At 32.9% G+C, this 18,732-nt stretch overlaps 1 protein-coding gene across 1 annotated transcript; it reads right to left on the reverse strand.

The window, feature by feature from the left end:
• Positions 1-5,246: 5,246 nt before the first annotated feature.
• LOC123664223 lies at positions 5,247-10,694 on the reverse strand. The gene is made up of 4 exons (XM_045598844.1): positions 10,461-10,694; positions 10,057-10,147; positions 8,747-8,986; positions 5,247-5,741 (listed from the first exon to the last, which is right to left on the reverse strand). Exons 1-4 carry the CDS (start codon positions 10,533-10,535, stop codon positions 5,698-5,700), a joined length of 450 nt encoding a protein of 149 aa, XP_045454800.1. The 5' UTR covers positions 10,536-10,694; the 3' UTR covers positions 5,247-5,697.
• Between the last annotated feature and the right edge of the window lie 8,038 nt (positions 10,695-18,732).

Consider the following 18,732-nt stretch of genomic DNA (forward strand, 5'->3'; position numbering starts at 1 on the left):
ATTTTGTATAAAATTATATTACAATTTAATTCATGACAATATTATACATCTAGATATGTATATTTTTTTGACAATTATTTTGCGAATATGAATTATTTTATTTTGTGTTGAGTCATGCGTGTTTTATATGGTATAATTTAGTAAGTTGGTAAGTAAGATGTGAACTGAATTTTAATGTGTAAAACGTCCGATTTTGCAAATTGGTATATCGGTAAGTTGTGACATAAATAACTAATTTTTTTACACCTCTATACCTTTTAATAACTTATTCACTTACCCACTTACCAAATGACGTCACTTAGTGCCTACAACTTGATATTGTGAATCGGATGTTTTTTTTCATTTAGTTAATTTAGTTCCTCGTTTGGATCTCAAGCGTGTCATCTCGATTGTATTATAAACGTAAATCTTAGCTTTTATTCACTCTTGTACATTTTAGCGGGTTGTGAGATTCGACAGTTAAATATTTTCCAAATTTATATGCGAAGACATTACGGTCTCTGCGTTAGTTTAACAAATGCTATATTTTAATAGATCTGTAAAAAATGTTCATGTAGAGAGAAAGTTTTAATGAGAAAGTAATATGGTGACTATTTCTGTGTAATAGGGGTGGAAAGGGACGTTGATATCTCGAAATGTTTACATTGTGTAATATATTTCAATAGTAGGATTATACCTAATATATTATCTACCTGATGTACATTCTACCGCCCTCTACCCCTACCCGCCTGTACAGATCGTATTTTGCTAGATAAAGAATCTTCGATTAAATATTAAAAATGACAAATTTTTAGAAGTGCCATTAAGTGTAAAATAATAGTATTTTCTTACATTCAAGCAATAGATTATAAAACGAAGTTTTTAGAATCTTTATCTATGGAGTGATGGAAAGATAGATAACAGTCGGTCCGCTTGTGCCATTTCGTTAGATGTATTTACGTGAAAACTATGTCATGTATGTAATATTGGAAAACGTCTCGACTCTTAGACGGATAATTTGCAAAGGCTATATTGGTCAGCAGAATTTCGTATACGCAAGATTAATTTAAATGTTATCGATTTTTTAATTTCACAATACAGTGGAGCTTTTTTGTTGCTAAAATTATTTGATTTGTTTCTCAGCATGTTACTAGATATTTTTTTTTTGTTTACTGTTTATGAAAATGTATGAATTAAAAAGTAAGTATTTGTAAAAGTTGGGTTATATTTTGCTGTCCATATGTCTGGTACTGGCCTACGCGAAACTGAATTTAAATTTTTAAAGGAATATCTTTGAAAGTTGTACAGGGTAACGTAATACTTTTGTATTTTGTTAAAAGCGTTTTTCGCTTCATTTTGCTCGTAACGTAAGCGATGTTTTGCTGTTGAAAGCAATGGAATGGGAACACGGTTTGATAATTAATTAAATTTTAACGTTCAAACGATTTTGAACTTTATAGATATAAATATAGAGTATATCGTTTAAGGATTAGCTGTACGGATTAATCATATCCGGTCCAATATAAAAAAAAATCTTTTTTTTAATTAATTTGAAATATAGTTGTGAGTTTTTGTAAATATATTACAATCCGTACGAAGTCCTGAGACGATTGTACAGTGGCGGACATTATTTGTTGATTGTTGATTGTCAACGCGCTTCGAACTACCCTAATTGAGTACTTTGTGAACTGAACACGTGGGGACATTGCTACCGCTGTAATAAAATTCTTAAACATGAGGCGAAGTAAGTAATAGAAAATTGTATTGTATCTTTATTATATTAACATACACAACAATTAAATAAAAATCTTGTAAAGTATACTCATAAATGAAACGTGAGTTTAATATTATTTGTTAATTACTGATTTTTTAAAAGATTTTTATTTAATTTGTCACAGAGGTAGGTGTCAAATTAAATGATTTAATAGTTTATGAATTTGTCTACAATAACATTTGAGAATGTATGTAACATACTGGTTTAGACTGTTTACTTGTATACTTCTTACTATATTCTTTGTGTATTTCAAAACGTTACAAACATTCGTTTATTATTGTGGACAAATATCATATTCTAATTATTGTTTGACGTCATCAGTACGGTCTCCACGTGTACAGGCGCCACATAATTCGTTGTAGAGAAGTGCACTTTTGTAATTCCGTAGCCTGTTGAAGTGTTGATTGCTGTACGCATTATATTTTTGGACGGATGACTCACAGATTAAAAGGATAAATTATGATATATTTTGTTTTCATTACCCTTTATTTTATAACTATATAAATAAAAATGGATCTTCAGAACGACTGCATCAATGGATATATTTTTAAGAAGTTGGCCAGGTCAGTTAGTTTTTATATAAAATCGGTTTTTGACGCTTATTGTGTAACTAGTTGTCAGTTAAGAAAAATAGTCTAATGAACGACAAATTATTTCAGTCGTGCTAAGTACACTTATTAGCACTTATGTGCGTCAATCGATACCATTAGCATCTGAATAGTTATGTAATTTATAAATTCGTTCGTCGATAATTCGAGGTACAGACATGATATTTTCATTACTCAGTATATAACATTCTTCGTGTAAAAATAAATTTTAAATTAGACTTTCTAGACTGTGTCATGTAAAGATTGTTTACCAAGATTGATTATATTGATTTTTGATTTTTAAAGTTGGTAAAAATATGGAATTAAAAATAAATTCAATAACATAAAAACTTTTACTTTTGATTTAAAAGTATTTAAAACAAAATACAGAGTATACAGAGACATTAAAGTTTTGTTTACATTGAGACTTTCTCATATCTTAATGTTATTTGTATCTGAAAGAACATAATAATTGAATACTGTTCAGAAACTTACATACTTAATTAAAATTACATAAATGACTATAACCACAGAGTATTTGTTTTTATTATAAAAATAATCTCATAAGTCCGCTAAATATCAGATTAGTTATAATATTTTATGATACAGTCATCGCTTTGAAAGTCATATCAAAGTACTTAATGATTTTGATGATCAGGATTCATGGTTCAAAATCAGCCAGTTACAAACAATACAACCAAAAAGATTTTATTGCAATTTTTAACAACTAGAAAATAAGAATACTTTTTCCCGACCTAGTATTATTTTTGCATGTCTGAATATGGTATAAAAAATTATAATAATTTTAGTAAAATAGATACACATTTATCAAATTTATATTTGGTAGGTTTGTATGTTTATTGGTGTTCATTGATATTACAGTAACGGCGTGGGTAGTTTAGAAAAAAAGAACGAAAAAATTGTTTCAATATATTTTTGATAACTTTTTTGAGAAGTTAAGAATGAGAAAATACTATACGTTACATATAGAATTACTTTTAATATAGCAAGTTATGTTAAATATCACTTAGTTTTTCCACTAATTTGTTGAAAATAGTATCTTAGACGCGATACCCTAATGCTGCAGTTACAACTTTGTCTTTGGGTGTGTATTGATATGACTTTCAAATTTACAATACACGTGCATATACCATATCGTTTTAATTCATAGACTAATAAGAGTAGTGGAACTAATTAACAATTTATTACTAACTTTATATAATTTTGTTGTTATAACAAGTGATTTTGATATCTAATGATAATTTAAAACTGGTTGTTTAATATGTATTTTAAAATACATTAGATTTTTCGTTAATATTTTTAACAATACATTTTGTTAATTTCTTTTAGTTTGTCAAGAAATATACTAAATTTTAAATAAAATTCATTTAAATTTTATTATAGATAACAAGGATTTTTTTGTACGTATATATAATACAGTCATTATAATACGATGGTATGATTGACATTGTCCTCAGTTTTTGGGAGTATTAAAAAATTAAAAAAAAAATATCAGTAAAAACCAATTTAAATATAAAATTCACAACATTTTACGTAGATTTTGGTTCTCATCCCCACATTGATAGACAGCTAAGTCCAATTACATCCCACAAATTATATATTTGCACAAACATGTGGCCCTAGCTTTAGGGCTGCCGTATAAATGTTACAATTTTTTTTACAACCCAATAACTTACCAGTTCATAAAAATCTTATAAATGAAACTAAATATAAAAATTAAAACCTGAATATAAACTTACAAAAAAAAAATCTTTAGAAACAATATTTAATAAACTATACCAGATCACAGAATGTATAACGAAGAGTATAGTGAAGATCAACATATTTAACACTAAAACATTAAAATAATAGGAGTCTAAATCTAATAAACTAATTCTCACTTTCGTAAAATAATACTACAATTTTTCATTATTGTGATATAAGAGATCCCTTATTGTGATATAAATCAGAGGTGTAATACTTTTTTCCTAAATATATAGATAACAAATATACAAATACTTAAACTTAATTTGGTAATTTAGAATAACTAATAAAATCTTACATATAAAATTCTCGTGTCACAATGTTAGTTAACATACTCTTCCGAAAGGCTGGACTGATTTTGATAAAATAATGTGTGCATATCGGATAAATCTGAGAGTCAGCCAATATCTATTTTTCATACCCCTAAGTTATAAGGGGGGGGGGGGGTGTTAATGGGGTTAATAAAATATATGGCAAAAAAATGTTTGCGGAGTCAGCTAGTAATACCTAAATCAATGATATATGTGGTATGAGCTTAATCCTATCTGTGGAGGATAATTAATGGTTTGTAAAAGAAAATGTTAATTAATAAGGAGTGACCAAAAAAATCATTTTTACTTTATAAAACCTAGACATACATTTAGTTGACAATGGCCATACTATACTTCACAATACACGAGCAGTAAACCAGTGGAGTAACGAGGAAAGATCGGATTAGAAATGAGTATATAAGGGGAAGTTTGAAAGTAGCAACCGTGACAGAGAAAATGAGGAGCAATAGGTTAGCGTGGTATGGGCACGTAATGAGGAGGGATGGACGCTATGTTGGTAAAAGAATGTTAGGGATGAATGTCGAGGACGAAGAGCGATCGGCAGACCGAAAAAGCGATGGATGGATTGTGTGAGTGAGGATATGAGAAAGAAAGGAGTAAGCACTGAAGTGACGAATAATAGAGAGGAATGGAAGAGGAAAACATGTTGTGCCGACCCTACATAAGTGGGATAAGAGCAGGGAGATGATGATAAAACCTAGACATATATTTAGTTGACAATGACCATACTATACTTCATAATACACGAGCAGTAATTATTTATAGCCATAAAATAATGACAGAATTTTACATAATTAAAAACGATATGTGTAAAAAAAATCACAACAACATATATTTACTGTAATAATAATTAACAACAGTACTGAGTTCCTTATTAAATGTCTTTTAAAATACTAATTCGTAGACCCATAACTCTACTTTTACGATTATATCACTATATTTAGGAATGTCTAGAATACCTGCGTAGGTACAGTCTGATTACTCACCATTCTACCGGACTTGGGGATAGCCCCATTAATCACGTGTTTATCAAAGGGTTTTGTCGGGAAAAAAAAACATCACGAGATTATTGGAAGAGCCATTACTGTGAATGCGGTCACCAACGACCATAGCGTCGTCATCGACGCTGATATATTGGTAGTATTAAAATGACAACCGCAGTAAGTCGAATAGAATGAAAAGTGTTTATAGTAAAGGCGATAGTTTAAAAACTTAGTTATATAATAACAGTCGAGGATGAAAATAAAAATAACGCCCTTTATTAGTGTCTGAGTATCATCTGACAGTAGAGGAAGCTGTCCAGCACTGGAAAAAAATAATTATAATATTATAACATTTTTCGTTATTAGCTCTTTAACTACTTACTACTACTTTTTACTGGTCCATATATTTTTAGATACTATTTTACATTTTTTTTTAGTTAAATATATTAAATGTAGCACAAGTTATACGTGTAATAAAAAAATAACACATTTTTTTTATACAACAAGGTCGGCAAACAAGCGTACGGCTAACATGATGGTAAGCGATTGCAGTCGCTTATAGCTTACACCAGGAGCCTCTTTGAGAATAATTCTAGTTCCAAATTTATATCGACATGAAATTAGTAAGCACCTAATAAAAATAAGAAAATATAATTTTCGCCAATGCGAAATTGTAATCCTTCTTAAATTATGTATGATAAAAGTGGAAATCTGTGTCAAGGTGAGCTGCTGAAAGTGTAAGCAACTGAGGTCAACTTATACATTACATTACATTACAGCCTATGCAGTCCACTGCTGGACATAGGCCTCCACAAGTTTACGCCAAAAATAACGTGAACTCGTGTGTTTTGCCCATAGTCACCACGCTGGGCAGGCGGGTTGGTGACCGCAGTACTGGCTTTGTCGCACCAAAGACGCTGCTGCCCGTCTTCGGCCTGTGTATTTCAAAGCCAGCAGTTGGATGGTTATCCCGCCATCGGTCGGCTTCTTAAGTTCCAAGATGGTTGTGGAACCTTGTTATCCCTTAGTCGCCTCTTACGACACCCACGGGAAGAGAGGGGGTGGCTAAATTCTTTAGTGCCGTAGCCACACAGCACGGTCAACTTATATTGAGTATAAACCTGACGTCCATCCTCATAAAGGAATTACTCTATTTATGAATAAGCTAAAGTCATATCATTTTAAATTAAAAAAAAAAAAAAAAAAACGTAGAAATTAAAAATAACATGATGTCGTCTCCTGTCAAAGATTTTCATTGTAATAGTGTCAGATTTATATTTTTTATTAGTGTAGGCCACTTTATTTCTGCCGCTCCATGTATATTACCTTTCTAACATTTTTCCATTTGTAGTAAAGGAGGCCCCTTTACTACAAATGGAAAATTAGTATTTATATAAACGAATGAATTAGGGCCACTTGCAGCAAAATTACAAAAATCTCGATTTTATTAAAACTAGATTTTACCCTAAACTCGATTTAACTTAAGTCTCATCGAAGTTGCGTTGCTCATAATAAAATGATGTCCAGTTTAACTAAATCGAGATTTTGCGTATCTTTCAGTCGCCGTTCGTTCTTTACGTTCCGTTTTAGATACAATAATGTACACCAAAGCAATATCGCGTACACAGAAACGTATATTTATCAGTGTCAATCACAGAGTACATTGTAATAGTAGGTGTCAATTTGTTATAATATAATTTTTATAACAATTTGTTATAATACAACTAAAAGCCATTTAAGCAAAGAAGTGAACTGAACAATTTGTTATATTCATAGGTTATGTTTCCGCGCATATTTTAAGTCAAGCAGTTTTGTTTCGTGTTGTGTTTTTGTTATAGTTGATTTTGTGTTTTTCGAGTTTTCTGATTTTCCGTTTGCAACATTAGAATGAAAAAATCCAGGGCGCCTAATTTTACTAATGATGAAATAATGCATCTTTTGATACTTGTTGAAAAATATCCTGTCATAGAAATATTAACAAAATCGAGATTTAATTACGCTAAACCGACTCTGGTGCCGATTTAACTTTGACGTTTATTTGAATCGAGATTTAAGCTAAATCGATGACGTGCAAGACATTCAATCTGATTTAAGGCAAAATCGAGTTTTAAATCTAGATTTAACACACGCTGCAAGCCGCCCTTAGTCATTAAGAAAGAGAGCGTAAAAAAGAAACGTGTTTGACTTTTATCCTCTGAAATAAAGTGACCGTCTTCTGAAATCTGCCGCCCCTAGGCCGCGACCTATACGGCCTATTTATAAATCCAGGACTGTTGTAATATAAAAACTTGGAATAGTTACGGGTTTCTGTAAAGAGCTCATTATAGACGGCGCCACGGTTCGCTTAAACCGAATATAAAAATCATCATATCGAAAATTTCGATCTAGCGAGTATATCGTTCCATAGCTTAATTGGCTAGAGCACCGACACGGTCAGTCGGATATGCAGGTTCGATCCCCGCTGGAACGGTCGATTTTTGATATGATATTAAAAATGTTTAGAATTTCCTAATGTGTGGGTAACACAAAAATAAAATCGTACAAGCTAGTTATTTTAATATTGATAATCTGATAAAACAATTGTTTGTGATATCACTAAGTCAACTAAAAAATGTGACTGACATCTGAGGCATTAATTTACACTTGTGCCTCTGACATTCGAAATAATTTAAAAACAAACTTGCTGAATCATGTCAAAATTTGGTCACTAATTTGAAGATGATTTTAAGTAAACTGGTAGCAATCAGGCAGGCCTTGAGTGTTTGATGTAAAAATAGTAATAGTTAAAAGACAATTCAATAATAATAAGCAAGGATATATCCTGTTCAAAATTTAGAGCAGCCAGTCTGGGGAAGTACCTCGACCTTACAAAAGATCACAGCTAAACAATACTGTTTTCAAGCAGTATTGTGTTTCTGTTGGTGAGTAAGGTGACCAGAGCTCCTGTGGGGATTGGGGATTGGGTCGGCAACGCGCTTGCGATGCTTCTGGTGTTGCAGGCGTCTATAAGCTACGGTAATCGCTTACCATCAGGTGAGCCGTACGCTTGTTTGCCGTACCTAGTGACATAAAAAAAAAAACCTTACAGAAGATTATAGCTATACAATACTGCTCTCAAATAATGTCGTGAGTAAGACATCCAGAGCTCCTGGGGAAGATCGGGGGTAGGGTGAGCAACATGCGGTGCTCCCGGTTTTGCACGCGTCTATAGGCTACAGTAACCACTTACCCTCATAAGGGTAGTACCCACTCTCTCTTGTACCCACTCTCTCTCTTGTTTGCCGACCTAGTTTAATTAAAAAAAGATATAGAAATAATTATACTTACAATACTGTGCAATGCTTATCAAGAGCTCGTATACTTGTAAGGGACCGCGTCCCTTTATCACAATCTCGCACATGAAGATGTACACAACCCTGGCCGTCTCGAACAGGGAATCGAGCAGCAGCCAAGTGGTTATATTCCGACCTGTGTTCTTCGCGGCGCTGCGGTTCATAACCACACAACTATTGAGTAGCCCTATCGCACTCGTTACCACCATTAAACCCGATACAAAATAATGTAGAACTAAAAATAAATCGTTAAATTATTTGAGGCAACAAAGACAAATAAAAAAAAAATTAATTTATAAAGGAGTTTCTGTAAAAAAGTTCTGTTTGCTCAAAAACATAACTTGAGTTTACTCTTGAAGTATAATTGCTGTGATATTTAAAAATAAATGTCTCTTTCTCTTAAGAGACGTGGTGCGGTAAAAACTTACTCTAAGGGTAGGTCTGCGTTTCTGTTTTATATAATATCACTCTCAATATTATTTTGAAGTAAAACTTCTTTATGCACACTTTACTTGAGGAGTAAGCTGGTGAACATGGGACGTTACGAAAAGTGTGCTCGGGCGAGCCGAACGGAGCAGGGGACAGAGGTGCGAGCACATATTTTCTCTCTTTCTTTTTCTCAACTACATTTCGTATATCTAAGACAGTGCAAGCATATAATGCAGAAGTTTTATTTCAGTCGTGTGTCTGAAGCACTCTCGTGTTTCATGGCCGTTATATAGTTTCTGAAGTAGTAAACTTAAAAATCTATACTAAAATTTTATAATAATTATAGCCACTGGTATAGTGATGCGTGTAGTCGCCTAACACATAGACGGTTTGTGGGTTCAATTCTCGCTTGGTATGGATATCTGTATTTATACAAATATTTCTTTCCGGTTAGAATGTCTGTTCTTGTACATCTGCCCACCGTGTCTCAGGGAGCATTTTAAGCTATTGGTCCCGATTGTTATCATATATGCCTGATAGCAATAGACTTACTCATAGTTGGGGGGATATATTCGCCAACCGGCAGTGGAGGAGCAAGGTGGATTAAGCTCCAATCCTGCTCCTACATGGAGACAGAGGCATATGCCCAGCAGTGATGTTACAGGCTGAATGTGAATAAAATAGTACAATATGAAGTGCATCAATTACTATCAATTAAAATAAAAACTGGTTCATAAACTTAAAATTAATGATTGTTCCAAATAGTTCCAAATATTTATTACTTGTGATAATTAGAAAAGATAAACATGACTAGACTTTTCATTATAAATAAAGTATGTTAGTAACTTTTTACAGAATTATAGTTATAAAATTTACCATTATTGCTGCCATCCAGTGGCTCCAAATAATATAGATTAGGAGTCAGCAAACGAAGCAGCGATAATGAAAATGCCGTTGCTGAAGATAGCTATAAAACAAATATTTTTTAGGCAAACACTTCCTAAAATACATTATTATGTAATGTGTATTCAGAGGAAAATAATCGTTAAGCTAGTGTAAGTAAACAAATTAATATAGAATAATAATAACAATTTGATAAAAAATAGTAAAATACAAGTTGTTGGACAAAATAGACGAATGTACTGTATGAGACAAATGTACTTCAGAATTAATTACCATACAAATTATAAAAATTTATAACGATATAAAAATGTATATATAAAGTAAATTTACTTAAAGATATCCAAACATAAGATATAACAGTAAATATAGGTACTTACCGAAAATACTGCAGCGACAACGCGGATATACACTTTGAGATCGAGCATAGGCATCGTTTTCGATTGTGTGGACATGGAGATGTTTGCAAACTTGCACTTCAAGTTCTCCTCTAACTTTGTGCTCCCATTAATAGATCATGCAGACCTTTTATTAATTTGAAGACACAAAATCAATAGACACCAGTATCGTATTTACGCGCTTGTTATATATCTATATAGATAAAGCTACACAAACAAAACAATTTAGTAAATGTCAATGTCACTGTGTTAATGTGACAATCGTTAAAAAATTACCTAATAACTCTATTCAATATTTATTTTTGACTTAATAAGCAATATAGAAAAACTATTTAAGTATCCTTTTTACACAAAATTCTTGTATTTAAAAGTTAGATTAGAATAGTGTTTTATCTCTATTCAAAATTGATACAAAGATTTTAGTGTTCAAGCATTTAGTGTTCAATATTCTGTTAATAGATGGCAGTAGCAGTACTTAAAGTCGAAATATTATTTTGTTTTTGTCTAACAAATAAGGTGTTTTCCTCTTTCCAGTTATAACTCAATGAAAATTTTACAAGAAATTAGTACTCTTTAAATAAAAAGTTTTCATTTAATTGAATCTCACATCTCTCATCATCACAGAAATCTCTACTTATAAAAGCTTATTAACTTGCTGACTGTTTTTGATCTCTTCTACTTATACAAACGTTTCAAATATTTAATTTAAATCTTCTTATAAAACCATTTTTTTAAATAAACTATTATTTTAAATTTGTATTAGTGAATAATAAGATTTAATTGATTACAAAAAAGAGCAGGTTCTATGTTCGTCTCTGTACAACTTATATTATTTTTATAATTTTAAAGGAGTACATAAGGAAACGGGCACCTTCGTTAAATCAGGATGAAATATGATAGTTGAATCTCAAGGAAGATACTTGTTTGTACCAATGTATATAAAGTTTGTGTGAGGTTATAGGGTTGGATTTTATTTTGTCTTTTTAACCGACTTCAAAAAAGGAGTAGGTTACTCAATTCGACCGTGTACATATATATATTTATGTATGTTCGGGATAACTTCGTCGTTTATTAAACGATTTTGATAATTCTTTTTTTTTTTGTTGGAAAGGAGATATCTTAAGTGTAGTAACCATGATAAGCAAACCAGGATCTGATAATGAGATCCCAGAGAAATCGAGGGAAACCCTCGAAAATCCTCATAACTTTTTACTGGGTGTACCGATTTTGATGATTTTTAATTTAATCAAAAGCTAATGTTTTATCATCTGGTCACATTTAAATTTCATCGAGATCTGATTACAACTTTTAGAGTAATCTTTGTTAATGTGTATTTACTTGTCTAATTTTTCGTCTACCTACGTTATATTACTTGCCAATGTAATTGAAGTCGGTTTTTTTCGTTTGCCAGCAAACACAATTGATAAAAGTAATTTTTTGTATAAAAGAAGAATTCAAAATCGATGCAATCGGCCTCATTTTATGGCTGCACGTAAACATTTATCAAATTATAGCATAAATATTTTGATCGAAAAACAGATAAAAGAACAGAAATTAGTGTAAAACGTTTGTTGTTCGAAGTTTTTAGATCAATAGTTCAGATATAAATATACACTTATGCATTATGTATATTTCGTCCCGGTCATTACCCTCGTGTCTATTTCTTTGATGTCACGAAAAAGGCTTGCCATTTACATATTTGCAATGTTTCTGGTAAGATTGATGGTATGTATAAAGTTTTATGGAAATTAATACGGATATATAGGTTCTTTACGTAAATGAAATATTATTATTATATACGACTGTTGGACGCGCGTCACTTTACCCAAAAATTTCTTAACAAATTGTAATGACAATGTGTAAAGACCTCTGGAGGTAATTTTAAAACTGTACTAACTATAGGCACATTTGACAGATTTTGAAGAAGACTCATACGTAGTTAAAAATCATTACACATAAATTATTTTAAATCTTTGCTTTGAGCTTAAATTAAACCACGTAAGTATATAATATGTTAAATATACGAACATAAGTTTTGGAATTTCTTCACTACAGACACTTTATCGAAGCATTTAGAGACATTATCAAAATATGATCAAATATCTAATTTTACACTTCCATTTAAATGATAACTAAAATATAAACGAGTGTGCTTTAGACCACACGACTGAAGTAAAACTTCTTTAGCAATAGACCTGCACTGTGTCTTAGATATACGAAACGTAACTGACTATGAGAGAGAGAGAGAAAGAAAATGTGTGCTCGTCACCTCTCTCTCTTGCTCCGTTCGCCTCGTCCCAGCACTTTTTTCGTAACACTCTCATCACGCATTTACAGCTTACTCCCCGAGTCAAGCGTGCAAAAGAAGTTTTACTTCAATAATAAAAAATAATAAGGACGACGTAGTAGAGGATATAATAAAAAAAAAGTTTTTGAATTGAAACTTCTTAAGGCGCATGGAGTTAAATTTTTGACGGATGAAAGGCAACGTTTTGATGAAACGACAACGTTTTTGTCGATGGCGCTGAAACGAAAATCTAAAGCTTTAGATTTGTATAAATATAAACGAGACTTAAAAAGTAGTTTGCCAAAGAAGTTTCACTTCTGACACGTGTACTTCTTCCATTCGTTACAATCATTAAAATAAATTTTCAATTCAAAATAACTTATAATGAAAGCAATTAAAACTATTATTATTAGGCACGCGATATTTCGTCACAGCCGTCTGACGCGTCACCGCACGTCAACGATTAAAACATTCATTACAATGAAATCAAATCATACACGGTCCTCAACAAATCAAGAACGATTCATTTTGCATACAACAACTGTAAAAACTTAAATAATTTATTTGACTGGATCTGACTGGATATTGCGGTTGTTATTAATGAACGTGTTATTAATATTTGTTAATTTACGTTTAACGTATTAAAACTTTTATAAATTATTTATTTGTTATAATAATATAATATTTAGAGCTTTATTACTCTTCTTTATAAATACGTTCTTTTTGAACCGATTTTAAAAATTGTGGAGTATTGTTTTTTTTTCTACGTAAGATTGCCGGTGTCGGCTGGATGAGGATTGCGGAAGACCGGGATGTCTGGCGCGAACTTGGGGAGGCCTATGTCCAGCAGTGGACTGCGATAGGCTGAAGTGATGATGATGATGATGATGATGATGATGATGATGATGATGATGATGATGATGACTGTATTTTTTTAATGTATGGGTATAGTGGATGTAATGTGGTTCCATATAAATTGTGATCTAACAAGTAATTTTTCAATTATCGCTAACAATACGCATTGATTTAAAATTTTTTTTCGTCTACCTACGTTGTATTACTGGTCCATGTAATTGAATTCGGTTTTCTTTCGTTTGAAAGCAAACAAAATTATAACGTTTTATTTGTGATTGCCTAAATTTGTTTTTATGTAAACATAATAAAGTCCTCTCTTCTGCGTCCGCTTCTATGAAAATGCTTTTAGCATTAAGGGTCTGTTTCACATGTGGATAATGTTTTTCCTACACATAAGTTAAAAATAGACTATGACAAAAACAGCAAGAGGTAGAATAGGCCATTAGGACCTGTTTTATTTCAATTAATAAACTACGACTTTAAAATACACAAATTCGAATAGAAATATCTAATAAAAAATAGGAACTCATTGGTGTCAATGAAAAATAGATTATATACTATTATCTGTGGGTTACCGTCATCTGTCAAATAAGATTATCCATAAGCGGTGAAACAGGCCCTAAGAGCGCTTTTTGTATAATAGGTATAGTTATGTATTGTCCTATAATATCTTTTAAATAAAATTTATGTGGTAAATATTCGAATACAATTTTAAACATTCAAAGGCATTATAAAATTTACTTTTGCTAAAAATGTGTAATATCTTGACAGTAAAATTTAAAAATAATAATATATATATACATATAAGTAAATTAAAACTAAATAAAGTAATATTTATATAAAACTACTTATAGTTTTATACAAATACAAACCAATATCAAAATCTACATTAATGTAAATAAATAATAATCGTTCTCATATGTTTAAACCGATTCATTAAACAATCGTAAAAACGAAATAATCATAAAAGTGTGATCGTAAAGTATACCAGTTGTAACCAAATCATAAATCCATTGGACAATCGGTTCAAATTTACAAACGGCAACATATCGTTAGTATAATTTAGAATTGGATAATTGAATTAATTGTAATCGATTTAATGCGATCGGTGCGAAACTGAATAGGCCCTAACGATCGCGCCCCCGACGTGATTGGGTGACGTTAACTTGTTTGATTCCTTTGCAATGATTAAATATTTGAAAGTAACTAATATACTCGTATTTATTACTCACTGTGAAACTATTTTTTTTTTTAAATTTCATTCTGCATGTTTGACTAGTTTTTGTATTATATTCATTCACTAGCGACCCGCCGCGGCTTCGCATGGGTGCAATGCTGATACTAAATATACAGAATGTCTTTATTTATAGTGTGAAGCTAGCTTATAGCATGGTTATGAACATAATAACAACAACATTCAAATATGCGTCGTTAGATTACACGTTGTTACAGAATGCGTTAAAGAAACAAAGGTTGTACCCGTGTTTGTGTATATGTATGAATGTGTGTATATAAATATATATAAATTTATATGATTTATTTATTGTATTTTAGTTGCATGTGTATATATGTATGTATGCTTGTAGAAATTTATATATGTATTCTGATTAAACGTTATTACTATTGCGCAAGCCCGTTACACTGCTAGCTTTTTTCTGTTGGGTAATCTGGAAGAGATCGCTATTTAGTGATAAGATCGCCCATTGCACTATATGTGTCTAGAATTAAGGTTTGCTATGTATACTATCTTTAGTTGCAATAAAGTGGTTTATTATTATTATTGACTGCTCGTTCTCCGTAGGTGATAGCGTGATAATATGTAGCCTATATGTTGACCCGACTTCTTAATAATATTCGTACTAAATTTGAAGTAAATCCATGCAGTACTTTTTGAGTTTATTCCGGACATACATACAGACAAACAGACAGACAAAAATTCTAAAAACCATATTTTTGGCTTCGGTATCGACTGTAGATCACACCCCAAGTATTCTTTAAGAAAAATATTCAATGTACAGTTTTGACTTTCCTACCATTTTATTATATGTATAGATTTGTAAATATAAAGAAATTTTACATTTTTTTGTTTTAATTACGTTGGCTTTGAAATTATAAAAAATGTATATTTTTTGCACTTATTGAAGAAAAAGTTGTAGACTATAATTGTGTTAGCGCGCAAACGAAAAAAATATACTTTATTACATTGACAAGAACCTAATACAGCATAGGTAGACGGAAAAATAGTCTAGTAAATACGAATTATTAGAGATAATTCTAAAAGTACTCATCAAATCTCGAACATATTTAAATAAAATCAAATGATAAGCACCATACCTTTCGCTTAAAACAAGAATCATCAAAATCGGTACCCCCAGTAAAAAGTTATTAGGTAGTAGTTAGGTATAACAACGTAGGTCGACGAAAACATAGGCAAGTACTAAAGTTTTTAATAATACAGATAACTCAAAAAGTATCTACTTGTTAGATCTCGATTAAATTTAAATGGAAACACATGACAAGCAACACCTTTCGATTACAAAAAAGATATCGAAGTCGGTCCACCAAGCAAAAAGTTCTGAGGTAACATACATAAAAATACAGTCGAATTGATAACATAATCCTTTTAAGTTGGTTAATAAAACGTCCAATTTTGACTTAGTGTTGATTTAGCAGTAACTAAATATATCTCTAAGCCTACCTGACAGATATCTAAGTACAACTAAACGTGCTTGCAAGTTCGCGTGATCTTGTGTACCTACCTATACCTAATTCAGTCGAATACGAGAAGATAAATATAGGTTGATTTATTTGCGAAAGTGCTCTTGGGGCCAATTTGAATAAAGCTGTTTTTGATTTTCATTTCGATTTCGATTTTATAAGCTACATTTTGTTTCCTAGCCTCCTATAGGGCCTACACCGGCTGCTAGTAAAAATCATTTTGATCACAGGTCCTTAGACCTGGTTTTACCTCCACTATTGTACATAGGTTATAAGACAACTTGGTGTGATGTCAGAAAAAAAACAAGAAATTTTTTAACAGTAGGATTGGCAACATCAAAACAGGCCCTTGCAAAACTAATTGAACAAGTATTGTTAGGTAAATTCGTAAAACCGTGTCTTTATGAAGATTCTCGTTATAGAACATCTTTTGGTGGTTGTCGCCTCTGGCGTATTTTACTTTTAAGAGATTTTAATAAGGTTTTCTAAGAATTATCATTCATTTAGTTCATCTCAAATATAATTTGTTTAATATAAAAGATAATTACTTGTAAGTCTTTGTTTTCTTTCTCCGAATTTATTAAAAAGTAATCTGATAGTAACAGATAATAGGGAATTTTGTTTTCAAGAACTCTCCTTTTGTTGGTACTTTAAGCTATTTTTTATGTCTTGGTAATATTATACGTGTTTATAAGAAGTGATGTCAAGAAAAATAAAAATACAAATTCCAGACATGATGAAATCGTTAAGTTTGTCTGTCACATCGGAAGATAGAACAATAATTTTTTATTAAAAATGGCTTGACTAAACCTAAGGGGCGACTGTTTTTTGCAAGAGTGTGCTACGAAGCCTGATCGAAAGTGAGCTCAGTGAGCAGGCTGGTAGTTCTAGCGCACAAAAGACGAATCATAAAAGTCGTATATAAAGAATCCGAAATTATTGTTATATCATCATCATCACTTCAGCCTATCGCAGTCCACTGCTGGACATAGGCCTCCACAAGTCCGCGCCAAAAGTGGCATGAGCTCATGAGTATTGCCCATAGTCACCACGCTGGGCAGGCGGATTGGTGACCGCAGGGCTGGCTTTGTTATAATGGCTTCATTATAACAATAAATGGCTTTATTGTTATATAATAATTTTACAATAACTATTGTTTAGGCCAAATCGCGCCTTAGAGCGATTGCCTTAGTTTAACCGTGGCTCTGTCATTTATTACTTATGATTTTGTAATACCATTTCGCTGCGTTAGCGACGCTTTTTTTCTGTATGGGCTTCATCGGTGATATCGCCAGGTGGCACGGCTCCCCGCCGTCGCCCGCGCCGCTTAGCTGCAACAGTCTCGATTCCGCTCTCACGGTAGCGGACGTATCGCTGCTCGATACGGCGAATATAGTCTCGCGTCCGCTCTGCAAGGTGTGGCCGTATCGCTGCTCGACGGCCGGCCAGTCCCCATTGTTGGACTTATTGTTTTGCGCGTGCCTCGTGGTTTATTAACTGCTTACTTACTTACTTTACTGCTACCGTTTTAATTGCTGTACTTATAACTTAACTGTAAGGTCTCGAGTTCGCTCTGCACGAACGCAATTTTCTGTGTCGCTTTATGAGAACCCCAATGTTGGGTTTGGACTCTTTGCTGGCGTGACCGTACGCGGTCCTGTGAATATATCTAACGGTTTATTTGGTAACTGTAAATATTTGTTGCTGTGCTTGTGACTGTAACTGCTTGTGTATTGACTGAGTTATTTATTTCGTTATAATCAATTCTGTGACGTGTCTGCTGGCGAGTGACTGGGAGTGTCTACTCACTGTCGAAGTCTGGGGGCCTGGGGCCTCCTTCTCGGGGACTGTCAGGACACCTATTTTACACTTAACGTCACACCACACCACACGACCTACACACGCTCCCTGGCGATCTTCGACCCCAATAGACCCTAGCTGCCCTTCGAAGGTAAGTGCAATTTCCTTCTTAATTTTCAACCCCTTTTTTGTATTTGCTTGCTCACGCCGCATATCCTGATCGCCATAGGTATTCCGTACCCGACCCTAGGCAGTCCGCCGGGAGGTCGCTGATGGGCCCCGACCTCTGAGGCTCTGCTGGACTGGCTAGGGCCGTAACATTTTGGTAGCAGAGCGTGGTTAGGTAGGCCATCGGTACTAGGTACCCTTCCCCCGATCAGCCCGCCGTTTGGAGGTCGCTGTTGGGCCCCGATCCCCGAGGCTTGCGAGGGCTGGCGGGGGTCGTAACATTTTGGTAGCAGAGCGTGGTTGCCGTAACATTTTGGTAGCAGAGCGTGGTTCCCACGCCTTGAGCTGCGTGAGTTTAACTGATAGGGGTTATATTTGTTTAGGGTTTAGGTATTTGTATTTTGAGTAGCTTCGGGTAGGTCTAGC

The sequence above is a fragment of the Melitaea cinxia genome, chromosome 1 (genome assembly GCF_905220565.1).
Source record: "Melitaea cinxia chromosome 1, ilMelCinx1.1, whole genome shotgun sequence".
NCBI lineage: Eukaryota > Metazoa > Arthropoda > Insecta > Lepidoptera > Nymphalidae > Melitaea > Melitaea cinxia.